At 43.0% G+C, this 12,784-nt stretch overlaps 1 protein-coding gene across 1 annotated transcript in view; it reads left to right on the plus strand.

Moving 5' to 3' along the window:
- The window catches only part of HERPUD2 (HERPUD family member 2), a 48,847-nt gene that overhangs the window by 23,105 nt on the left and 12,958 nt on the right, over nucleotides 1-12,784 (plus strand). Inside the window, exons 5-6 of the mRNA XM_040353232.1 lie at nucleotides 3,623-3,780; nucleotides 12,606-12,728. Of these exons, the coding sequence (XP_040209166.1) occupies nucleotides 3,623-3,780; nucleotides 12,606-12,728 (281 nt within the window). The remainder of the gene's footprint in view (nucleotides 1-3,622; nucleotides 3,781-12,605; nucleotides 12,729-12,784) is intronic.

Genomic DNA, 12,784 nt, shown 5'->3' on the forward strand with positions numbered 1-12,784 from the left:
GGTGTTTTGACACATGTGGTGTATATGTATATGGACTAACAGTGTCCTAGAGTTATTGAGGTTCTACACCCATTTTATATATCTTTTGTTTTTTTCTTAAATTGATATTGGTTCTGCTGACCATGTAAGAACCAATATCTATGAATGTATCAGTCAGCCACTCATGTACAGTCCCATTATAATGTGATGGTTTAAAACTGAAGCACATCGTGTCTTTGCATAAAGGATATAATGATCCCAGTAAAGCACAGTACATAGGCTATAATAGGTTTGGAATAACATACACTAGTGCATACAGTAGCACTGTAGACTTCAGATCATTCAGCTATATACATAAATTACATCCTTCACAAGTACAGAGCCCAAATATGAATTAAATAGTGCATGTATGACCGCGCACTGACATACACTCATCTGACAGTTCTATGGTGGCAACAGTGAGTGTCGGGGAGCGGAGTACAAAAAAGACCCAGCTATCTCCTCCTCTCCGGGGGGCGTGGTCAAGCGCGGCGCTCGGAGTGAGGATCGAATGATGCATAGATGGAGGGTCATCCCCATCTATAGCATCGTCACAGGTGGGCGTGTAGCACTACACAATATAACTCCGGCGGGTGCAGAGGAATAGCACGCTCTTGGAAAAAGTCCGAACGGACGAAACGTCAGAGCGCTGCTATCCAGCATCCGACCGGAAGTGACGTATGCGTTCCACTGAGTGAGGAACTAGGAAGTGACAGCTACAGGAAGGTCTCCAGGGGTCCTACACTAAACAGTGAGAAATGCAAATGAAACATCCACATATATTTATGTGCCTGACTTAATCTATTTTCTGGTACGCATGTTTTTATGAGGGGACTAGTGTATATCTGTTTTTTGGGGTGACATTAAAAATTCAAAAACGATATTGCACTATATGGTTTTTTTCATTCCCTCATACACCTGCGGACACTATACCCGGGAAGTGAATACAGTAACGGTGATCAAGATAGGAGAGGGGTATGCAGTTTCCAAGCATCTGAGGTGACACGTGAGGCGATATATATGGAAATGCGAGTATAAAGAAACCATCTGGTGAGTGTTTCCCCCGAAGGGGACCCTATATCCCCCCACGTGGTGAATGCCTTTCTGGTGATTGGAGCACATACTTAAGCTACATCTGATCGGGTCATCCTACACAGCTTTTATCTTTTTTCAAACTAGAGGTTTGCAGCGCTGCTGCAGGACTATTTACATGATACTCATCGTGACTGTTCAAAAAATATTGAGGTTACCGCTTTATGTACCTTTTGGTGGAGAGGTGTACTGAGAACAGGGTGTCCATATGGACACGCCATCCTCCTTACAGCTGAGCTCCCAGCTGTCATACAGACAGTGCAGCAACTGAGGATTTTTAAAGTTGGGTAGACAAAGCCTGTTGAGAATTCAGTGACACAAATCCCGTGAGGTCCGCTCCCCTTATGATTAACAGCAAGCAATGGGTGGGTCCATAGCCAATATGCAGCCTGCTATTCGCTATATAATTCACCACTGCCTGCAGTCAATGACAAGGGAAGAGCAGACCTAATGGGGAACTAGTCCTTCAGCTTCCCCATTTGGCTCCTCCTACTGTCAGCAACACTGGTTGCTAGGAGGCTGTCAGCTGTGAAGTTGACAGCGTTCTTACAACCAGTGAGGTTGAGGTGGGAAGCAGAGGAGGTAGCAGCAGCAAATATGCCGGCTGCTAAGGAACGTATAGAGATAGGTATTCTGCCTGTCTCTGAACACAAACTTAGGCCAGCTATACACGGTTCGAATCACGGCTGGTCTAGCAGTGGCCGAAATCGGCTTAATTGAGACCAACTAATTACCGTTTAGTTTTTCTATGAACTGTAGCTAATCATTTTTGAATTTGGTGCAGTAATAGCTACAGAAACGGTCGACAGGGATTTTTGAAATCTGGCGCATGCCATCTAAATGGGCTATGTCACAAGAAATGTGTTGGGGCATTACTAAATTTCCCATAGCATCTCTTTTATTTTTGCAGTTTCTGTATAAGGCCCCCTTCACATGGATGGACCGATCGGGTCAGCCTGTCAGTTTCTCAGGTGGACCTGATTAAACCCTCCATTATTCTGTATGGAGCTGCGGATGTAAACAGATGTGTCTGTTTTCACACCTGCCGACATCCAATCCGATCCACTAAAAACAGATGAATTGCGTACCCTATCTGTCTAGCGAATCAAATTGTATGGCAATCCATTTACATCCGACAACCCACAGAGGAGAGTAGGCTGTGTCTGTGTCCGCTCTGCATAAGCGCAATGGACACGGACCAGCCATCCACCTGCTCAGTGGGGATCAGCGGACAGATTCCCAGCTGAGCAGGGGGAGTTTGTCTTGTGTGGAAGTGGCCTAAGGCATATTTTGCCTTACAGTTTGTATTATATGTAGTCATTTAGTGCCATTGTTCCAGGCAATACTTATCAGCAAACATGGAAAAGTAGAAATGGATGGACAGCCGCACTCCAAAGGAACTTGAAGTAGTCTTTATTAATAAAAACTGGACATGCAAATCCAAAGATAGTCACATAAGGGGACATCCTACGCGTTTCGCACACAGTTCGTGCTTAGTCAGCCATGTCTAAGCACTAACTGGGTGTGAAACGCGTCAGCTTGGCCGGACTTGCCGTGACTGTGAGCAGCCTTGCCCATCCATCTGCAACCTTGCCCAACAGTGTCTGTAGCCTTGCCCACACATCTGCCATATCAAACACTACTGCACTGTAGTTGGGCTTTGTATTCTGATTGTTTTATCATATACACAATAAATAATTCTGATAGATTCACAGACACCATCTTGTCAGAGTAGAAAAATATCTTTTTTTTTTTTTTTTGCTATTTAAAGAATGGTTTGCATTCTCTTCAGTGATATTTTATAGGTGTTTTTTTTTTATTTGGTAGGTTAATCGGTGGGCAGCATAGAGAAATCACTCAGAGGATTTGCAGATGTATAAATAGAGTGAGGCTAACGAGTGCCGCCAAGATATGGAGCTCGGCTTGTCTCGCAGACCCGCCTCCTATGATGGACATAACAGCAGTCCAGAGGCAGGACTTGGCATGACTGTGAGCGGAGCCGAGTACACAGTACTGTCTATTTCTGCGCTCGTTCCCTCTGAGGCAGCCGTTCGGCGTATAACACGCACCCAGGATTTCCCCCTGATTTTAAGGGGGGAAAAAGTGCGTGTTATACGCTGATAAATACGGTATTTATTATGGCTTTAAATGGCAAATGGACCTTTTTAATGCCATTTAATACATTCTTTGTCAGCCTACTAAACATTATATAGTGTTTTCAGAACTAGGATTGTAAGAAGGATGGTAAGAATAGCATACGATGACTGTATGTCTTTGGGCAACAAGTGGCAATATAAAAAGGTGTTTTTGCCACCTGATGGCATATTTGTACATAACCATAAAAGGTAAGCGCAACATTGCAAGTAGTTCGCCTTTAAGGAATTGTTGCATGCAGGTTTATGGACCATTTTCTCTGGTTTATATGTGTCAAGTTTTTCCTTTATAAATCTTGCAGACTGTAAGTTAAATCTGACCCAACATTTTTCATTCTATTTTTTTTTTTTTCTTTTAGGGCTCAGAGCACTCAGGATCCGCTTCCCCTGTATCTACAAGTCAGGATATGCCGTCCACATCATCGAACCATAGAAACGAGGAGAGCCTGAGGCACCGCCATGCCTCTCACACATCCACCAATACCATGCATGACTATTTTTCATACAACAGACAGCAGTAAGTTAGGATTTGTGAAATTGGCTGTATAACTTCACTCAAATAGCTTTTATTTTTCTTTGTGTATTATTATTATTATTATTATTATTATTATTATTATTATTATTTTTTTTTTTTGCAAAAGATAAGTCACAAAATTAATTCTTCAGTCATGCTTTAGACATTGAACTAACAACTTTAATTCTTATACCCTAACTTCACAATGGATTTATCTTGTGTAGTCCAATAGACACCAGAGTTTGACCTCACTGCCCAGTGAATTCTGTAGTATAATAGACGACTGTCTCTTCCTCAGCACTATAGTGTGCTTTAGAATGTTCCCTAAGCGATATTCTCATCAACAAAAATTGTATTAATGCCATCCTTTAGGGTCCATTCAAATTAAAATGTGTTCATTAAGTGCAGGTAAAGGCATGTACATTGACGTGCATTGGCATTTTGCGTTTTAACGTACGCTGTGCAGTGCCATATTACTTTTTTTTTTTGTAACTTCAGTAAACTTTATTTTTTCATTTATTTTATTGACAAATTAACCAATATAGAGTAGCATAGTGAGAAAGTAAACAAAGCGTATTGTACATAACGTATCATACGGAGAGTATAAGTTCTCAGAAGCTGAGGTTGTCTCTGAAATGCAGATCTTAAAGGCAGCAATGATTTATGACATAGAAAAACAAGACAAGTTTAGAGGTACAAAGCACCAACATCAACCTCTTGGGTGTCGTATGAACAAATATAATTAAAAATATTGTGAAGTACATGCTGTCAAAATGGGATGGAGAAATGTTACGTAACGATTGCTCGAAGAGCATCTAAAGGTGCATATATGAAAAAGAGGAAAGGAATGGAAAGGGAGAGAAGAGAGAAGGACTAGGGATAATATACACTCTAAATAGGCTATGAGGTATTGGCAGCCTGATCACCTTCAGCCCACGAGATAAACTCGGAGGAATAACAGAACCTGGACCATCAGGTCCAGGTGAGGGAAAATTGCTCATTCTTTTCAGTTTGCTGAACCAACAGACGTTCCAGGTCCCCAATACGGTCCACTTCAGTAGCCCAATCCCAATGATTGTTGATCTCCAGTGTCAGGGAATCACTACCCTTGCCGTGGCCAGCAAGTGTTGAAGTATATCTTTCTTTACAGTTTTGAGAGGTCCAGGGAGCATAGACAAAACGGCTACCTCAGGGGAGGGTTGAATAGAGGTCGCCATCAGCTTGCAGTACAAGTCAGATTGTTTGCCAGAATTTCTTTATAGGAGGGCAATCCCACCAGATGTGGAGCAAGGTACCTTTTGGAGATCAGACATCACAAACAGGTGTTTGGTAATGACGGGTTGAAATGTTGTACATTAGAGGGGCATCTGTACCATCTTGTCACCAACTTAAACCATTTCCTTTCTTGGTGGCTAAAGAGAGCTTATGTGTCAAAATAAAGCATTTATGCCACTTCACAAGGGAAATAGGGACTCGGCTCTGATTCCCAGGTTTGTGTGTATGGTGGGAGGTCAGGAGAAGAAGTGTTGAGCAATAAGATGTAAAGTTGGGAGACCAAATGTATTTGGGGGGGGGGGGTTGCTCTGCAAAAGCATATCTTAGAATGTCCAATAGAGAGGGGAAGGTACAAATATAAGATATTACTTGCCATCTCTGAAGCCACCATGTTGGGTGTCTGGAAGATGACCTGAAGGGGTATCTGTCAGATGGGTCTGCATGAAGTCATGAGTCATCTATGATCTTTCACCAGGGTCCGAACCCCGACCATGCTTAGCAGGTGGGAAGGTCGGGGTCCCAAAAAAGGGGTTATAGGCCCCAACGGTTTAGCTATGGCACCAGAAGATGTCAGTCGTCACAAATTTTAATAGTCTGGTGGGTAAGGTCGCCAAGGAGCGACAAGCCCCTACAATGGATAGAAAGGTGTCCAAGGGAGGGCACAAAGATCAATTGAGTTTAAATGTCTTTCCAATTGAACCCAAAGTTTAGATGAGGAATGACCAAACCAGTCCAGTATAGGAGTGAGTACCGCTGCCTTATGGTATATGGACGCATGCGGGGCTCCAGACCCTCCTCTGGCTTTCGGAAGAGATAACGGTTATAGTGTATTCTGGGATGGGTCGCATTCCAGATGAATTGGGAAAACATATGATGGAGCTTCCTGAAATACGAGGTAGGTATATAGGTAGGAGTTGTTTGAAATGATGGAACCGAGGAAGAACATCCATTTTCAAAGTTTTCACCCTACCTAGCCACTGGATGCGTATAGTGATAAATCCACCTGGTTTATAAGGAGCAGGGGAATAAAGTTTTAAGAAAAGAGCTGGGGTAGATCCATTGGTATGTGGATTACTAGATAACAAATGGAAATGGAAATGGAACTGCTCTTAAAAGGAAATGTGGTTGAAAGATGGTGTAGAACCGTCTTTGACAATGAAATATTGAGGATTTCTGATTTACTGTAGTTCATTTTAAAGTTGCTTACTATCCCAAATTTCTTGAACTCCTGCAGTATTGAGGGCAGGAACATGTGCAGTTGTGTCACAAACAGAAGAGGCCATCTGCAAAGAGGGTGAGTTTAGTATGGATAAGGCCCACTGTAATAGTAGGGTTATTTTGCGGGGCAATTGCTAGATGTTTCATAGTAAGGACATGGAGAAAGGGGAACAAGGGGCAACCTTGTCGCATCCTATTATGGATAGAAAGTTCTGAGGATAAAGAACAGTTTATGTGGATCCTAGCAGACGGAGAGGAATAAAGGGACATTATCCTTGAAATCATATGGGGGGCCTTGCCCTACCTGCTGTAAGGACAAACAAAGGAATTGCCAATCAACTCAGTTGAATGCCTTCTCGGCATTGACTGTAAAAAAGTCATAAGGGGGTGTTTATGGGTGTGGGCGTAATCGGCTATAAGTTTTTTTTTTTTTTTTTTTTTAAAGAGTATTATCCCTTGCATCATGTCTGCTCACAAAGCCAACCTGGTCCAGGGGAATTAAGTGGGGCAATAATGGCTGCAATATGTTGGCTAAAACTTTAGCGAAAACGTACACATCGACACCTATCAAGGATATGGGGCTATAATTCGCACACATGATTGGGTCTTTAGCTTTTGGGATAAGGGAGATGTAAGCTTCAGGTGTTTGTGGAGGGAACATTGAGCCCTCCGGCAAGGAATTAAACACTTTGGTTAAAAAGGGGTTGAGAAGGGGAGCAAAAAAGTTATAAAATTTGGTAGTAAAGCCACCAGGGCCTGGGCTCTTGCCATTTGGGGTTGCAGCTATGGCTTCTGTGACTTCATCTTCAGAAATTGGCATTTCGAGATCACTGATGGTGTCATTATCCAAAGTTGGGAGCGTGGTCTCTGTAACCCAAGATTACTTATCTTCATCCAAGGTGAAGGGAGAACTTGGAGACTTGGCAGCAGGTATATTGTATAGGGACTGATAGAAATCCTTGAACGCCTGAGCGTAATTCTAAGACTTGGGGTACAATACCTTCCAGACATCAATGAGATGTAAGTTGTAAATAGCATGTTTCAGGGCCCTTAGTTTAGGAAAAGATATGGAGGACCGCAAAGGTTGATAAATCCAAAGATTTCCCCCCTTAATGACCAGGCCATTTTTTTGTGATACGGCACTGCATTGCTTTAACTGACACGACGCTGTACCCAAACAAAATTGACGCCTTTTTTCCCCCACAAATGGAGCTTTCTTTTGGTGGTATTTGATCACCCTGGTGGTGTCCTCCCCGCTTCTCCCGCGCTGTTTCTGAGTCTTTCCCCGCTTCCCGCACTGCTTTTGAACGCTGCCACCGACATATACTGAGCGCAGTACACTCGGCCACGCTCGGCTCCTTTTGCATAAAGGCTAGGAGGCGGCACAGGGCGTGACCGCGAGGGGAGCTGAGCCTGGCCGAGTGTACCCGAGTGTACTGCGCTCGGTATATGGCGGCGGTCAAACACAGCGCGGGGATCGGCGTATATTGCGCACCCACGATTTTCCCCTTATTTTAAGGGGGAAAAAAGTGTGCGGTATACGCCGATAAATACGGTATTTCTTTATCGGTTTATGTATTCTTCTACATACTTTTGGTAAAAAAATTGCAAAAATGTATATTGATTGGTTTGCGCAAAAGTTATAGCGTCTACAATACAGGGAATAGATTTATGGCATTATTATTATTATTTTACTAGTAATGGTGTGTGTGTGTGTGTGTGTGTGTGTGTGTGTGTGTGTGTGTGTGTGTGTGTGTGTGTGTGTGTGTGTGTGTGTTTTTTTATTTTTTTTTTTATTTTTTTTTTTATGTGGGACTGCGACAGACTGCGGAAAGATCGGACACTTTTGATTTTTTTTTGGGACCATTGACATGTAAACAGTGATCAGTGCTATAAAAATGTGCTGATTACTGTATTAAATGTCACTGGCAGGGAAGAGGTTAACACTAGGGGGCGATCAAGGGGTTAAATGTAACAAGTGAAATATTTGCGCTGTAAAGTGTTATACAAATTAATGTGTGTGTGCATATAACCACATACATATACAAGTACAAAAAATGGGTGGGGAAAGTCCAAAAAAGGGGGAGTGACACTAATATACCAGTAAACAATATTGTTGAATAGTCATTAATCGAGGGCACAGTGCTGAAGAGGTCCAGGTACAACAAAATCCAACCATGTAGGGGTGCAGTTCATCAATACTTTATCCAATCAATAACGTTGTGAAGTGAAAAATGTTGAAAAACACAACAATAAAAATAAAATATAAAAATAGAAATAAAAATAAATATAAAAATAAAAATAAGAATAAGGGTCAAAGTATTTCAGAAGAAGGAGGCCTTGTATCCAAAAAGGGTGAAAGATAGAGAGTGAGCCGTAACCAAGATCTCATATATGCACCTCTAGTGATCCCAGCAGCTCACCTCTAATCTGGCAAGCTGGATTAAATCAGCCTGATCCTGATGGGTGTGGTCCGTTGTTGAATATCACATACGGGTCTCCATAAAGTGTATTACATGAAAAAGTAAAAGGAGTAGAAACCAAATGGTGTGATAAAGTCACAGAGAGGGATAGCAATGTCTTCTGATTTAAACCAGTGGAGATGCACTCACATGTGGGTGAAAAAACTGGGGCTCTTATCCACGAACGCCGAGCTCGTCAGTCCCTCCTTCCTCTCCCTTACTGATTCTCCAGGGTTAGGAGTCCCGTGTCCCCAATGGTTCACGAGTCGGCTCTTGTTATGTATGAGGATCTCGGTGGTGTATGTGGGGTAAGAGAGAAGGACAAGCCTGATCGTGTGATATCATCAACAATAAACAAAAAACCCCCCAGGAATGCCCAGGTGGAGGAAGGTCTTTTATGTTATATTGTTCATGTGAGTGCATTACTACCTGGGCATTCCTGGGGGGTTTTTTGTTTATTGTTGATGATATCACACGATCAGGCTTGTCCTTCTCTCTTACCCCACATACACCACCGAGATCCTCATACATAACAAGAGCCGACTCGTGAACCATTGGGGACACGGGACTCCTAACCCTGGAGAATCAGTAAGGGAGAGGAAGGAGGGACTGACGAGCTCGGCGTTCGTGGATAAGAGCCCCAGTTTTTTCATCCACATGTGAGTGCATCTCCACTGGTTTAAATCAGAAGACATTGCTATCCCTCTCTGTGACTTTATCACACCATTTGGTTTCTACTCCTTTTACTTTTTCATGTAATACACTTTATGGAGACCCGTATGTGATATTCAACAACGGACCACACCCATCAGGATCAGGCTGATTTAATCCAGCTTGCCAGATTAGAGGTGAGCTGCTGGGATCACTAGAGGTGCATATATGAGATCTTGGTTACGGCTCACTCTCTATCTTTCACCCCTTTTTGGATACAAGGCCTCCTTCTTCTGAAATACTTTGACCCTTATTCTTATTTTTATTTTTATTTTTATTTCTATTTTTATATTTTATTTTTATTGTTGTGTTTTTCAACATTTTTCACTTCACAACGTTATTGATTGGATAAAGTATTGATGAACTGCACCCCTACATGGTTGGATTTTGTTGTACCTGGACCTCTTCAGCACTGTGCCCTCGATTAATGACTATTCAACAATATTGTTTACTGGTATATTAGTGTCACTCCCCCTTTTTTGGACTTTCCCCACCCATTTTTTGTACTTGTATATGTATGTGGTTATATGCACACACACATTAATTTGTATAACACTTTACAGCGCAAATATTTCACTTGTTACAATTATCACTTTTTGTCTATCGAGGTAGACCTCTCTTTTATTTGCAGCAGTATCCCCACTTTTCACTTGTCCCCTCACTCTAGACAGCGCAGGAGTTCACTTCACTTAAGGGGTTAAATGTGTTTCTATCTGTGGGGGCAGTGTACTGACTGGAGGAGGAGAGATCGCTGTACCTAATCACTAGGAACAGACAATCAAGCTCTACTCCCCTAACAGAACAGGGATCTGTTAGTCTACATTCAAAAATCACCTTTCTGCCTGTCTGTGGAGCAGACGCGGGTGGCCAGTGAACATCGTGGCTGCCGGGCCACACGCATCAGCTTCCCCGCTGTGCATCAGGTGCGCGCACCTCTTATAGCTGTTTAAAGGGCCGACGTACAGCTACGGTGATTTGCGGGAACGAGCCAACCTTCCGCAGTATAATGCCGGCGGTTCGTCTTAAAGTGATTAAATATCCGTTCAGAGGCTACCCTATTGAATTCAGCGAGTCCCAGACTGCATGAGGAGTCAGACGCGGAGCTGAAAGAGGCTCAAAAGCCCAAAGCAGTCAGTATATCAATATACCCAGGGGATTAAGTCAGTCTGGGTGCCTTGCTTTGCTGTGGCCCACAGCAAAACAAGGCACAGCTCCAGCAGGAAAGACCTGTAATTAAAATGTGAGGCTTCGCACAGTTCCAAACCGCACTCTCTTCAGGAGAATCAAATCATATATAATTGCGTGGAAGGGGAAGTTATCAAACGGGAAGAGGCATAACCAGCAGTTATACCATCAGTACTGCAAATAGGAGGGAGAAGGTATAGTGAAGTCCAGTGCCATCTGGTACCAAACGAAGCCCATAACAATATGTAAGAACACAAAATTCTACTGTACTTCCTAAACCTCAGCCAGATATAGCTTCACCAGCAAAGTGTAAGGAAAGGATCCAGATTTCCATTAAACTTTCTGACCGATTAATGTCCGACAAATGGTCTGGTTGGCATGCATCAATAGGAGAAAATCACAGGTGGGAAAACATTCCCAAGCAAACCTGTCAGGAATTCAAGGTAACAGGTGTGACCCTCATGCTGTGCACTAGGTATAAGAAGCACCAGTTTATGACTAATTATGGAAAAGCTGGGTTGATCATCTGGTGACGTAGGTGTGTTCTAGGGTCAGAAGATGCAGATCTAGACCTTGGACGTCTGCGGCATTGTGGGAGAGTGCCAAGACCAATAGTTTTGGGAAGTCATCTGGAGGGTCCAGCCAGTTCAGAACATTGACCGGGTCTTGCTGAAAGAAGAGAAATAAGTCAGGGAGTTGATCCGTATCTGACAAAGCCAATTTGTTGTCGCTGCGGCTCACCTTGACACTCAAGGGGTGGCCCCAGGTATAGGTAGCTCCGGCTTGTCGTATAAAATCGTGCAGGGGGTAGACCACTCACCGCATGTACAGTGTATTGCGAGAGAGGTACAGGTGGATTGAAGATCGTCAAAGTCCACTAGGCTCAAGCGCCATGCCTTACGCATTAATTATTCCTTCAAGGTATAATGATGAACCCGACAGAGAACATCTCAAGGGCGCCCACCCGGCTCCTCCACTCTATGCACTCTGTCTAGTTCGATAGGGCATGTAGCCTTCCTGCCCAGGACTCATATAAAATAGATAGTTTGCCTGCAGTATACCTTGCAGCCTGATGTTGTTTCTGCGGCTCCTGTTTTCACTGCCTTCTATACAGAGTTAATGCTGCCGTAAATATTGAATATGCGCCGTGGACGCAGAGTCAAGTGCTATTATACGGGCTGCATGGTCGTCTTGGGTAGTAGCCAGAGCTGATAAAGCAGTCTCCAATGCTGAGACCTGTTTTTTTTTTTAAAGGGCATTTTGTTCGGAGAGATGATTCCATTTTGGATGGCCTGGGTCATCTTGAGTGTGACAGGAAGAAGTGCTGACCTGGTTGTAGAAGCTGGAGGGTCTGACTGAGGAGTCAGGAGCTCATCTGCAGTGTGCTCGCAGACATGGGCGGCCGCCTAAGTGGAGGGAGAAGGCCGAACTTTTCCTGGCTGACATTTGGATCGCGGGTGTGCGAGGACGGGAAGATGGCCTGCGTCGGGAGGGCACAGAGCTCAGTAAAAGCATGTCCTCAGCCTTCCATCGACGGCCACGCCCCCCTAAGCTTTATTTTATTTATTTTTTAAAGAAAATTTCAGCAGACTGTTTTTTTTACTTTTGCGTTTTATGTGTTGCAGTGCATATATAAATTTTTGTCTATAGAAAAAAAAAAGAAAAAAAAGTAGGGCTTGTTCTACATTCATTTTTATTTTTTTTCAGTGCAGGGCAGTGCACATCAGCATAACGCACTGGTGTGAATTGTTTTTTTATATTATTATATATGCATCTGGTGTGCATTGGGCCTTTTACTGTTGCAATTTGCTACAGAATTCTTTATACGTTGTGATGTTTTATTAACCCTTTTTTCTGGTTGGGGGAAAGTATGTCTATCTTCAGCAGACTCAGTCTAACCTCTTGTTGCCAAACTGCTTTTACATTTTTATCACCGTTTATTATACTGAGCATTAACGTGATATTATTTTTTTGTAGACATGTTGGGAATCCTATTCCTGGACAAGGAGCTCCAGCAGTATTTCCAGCATATTCAGTCTTCAGTCCTTTGCAAATGATGTGGTGGCAGCAGATGTATGCTCGACAGTACTACATGCAATAGTAAGTTGTTGTTTTTTTCCTACCATTCTTGTCACCGTGTTCAAATAAGGTTTGTC

The sequence above is a fragment of the Rana temporaria genome, chromosome 5, assembly GCF_905171775.1.
Source record: "Rana temporaria chromosome 5, aRanTem1.1, whole genome shotgun sequence".
NCBI lineage: Eukaryota > Metazoa > Chordata > Amphibia > Anura > Ranidae > Rana > Rana temporaria.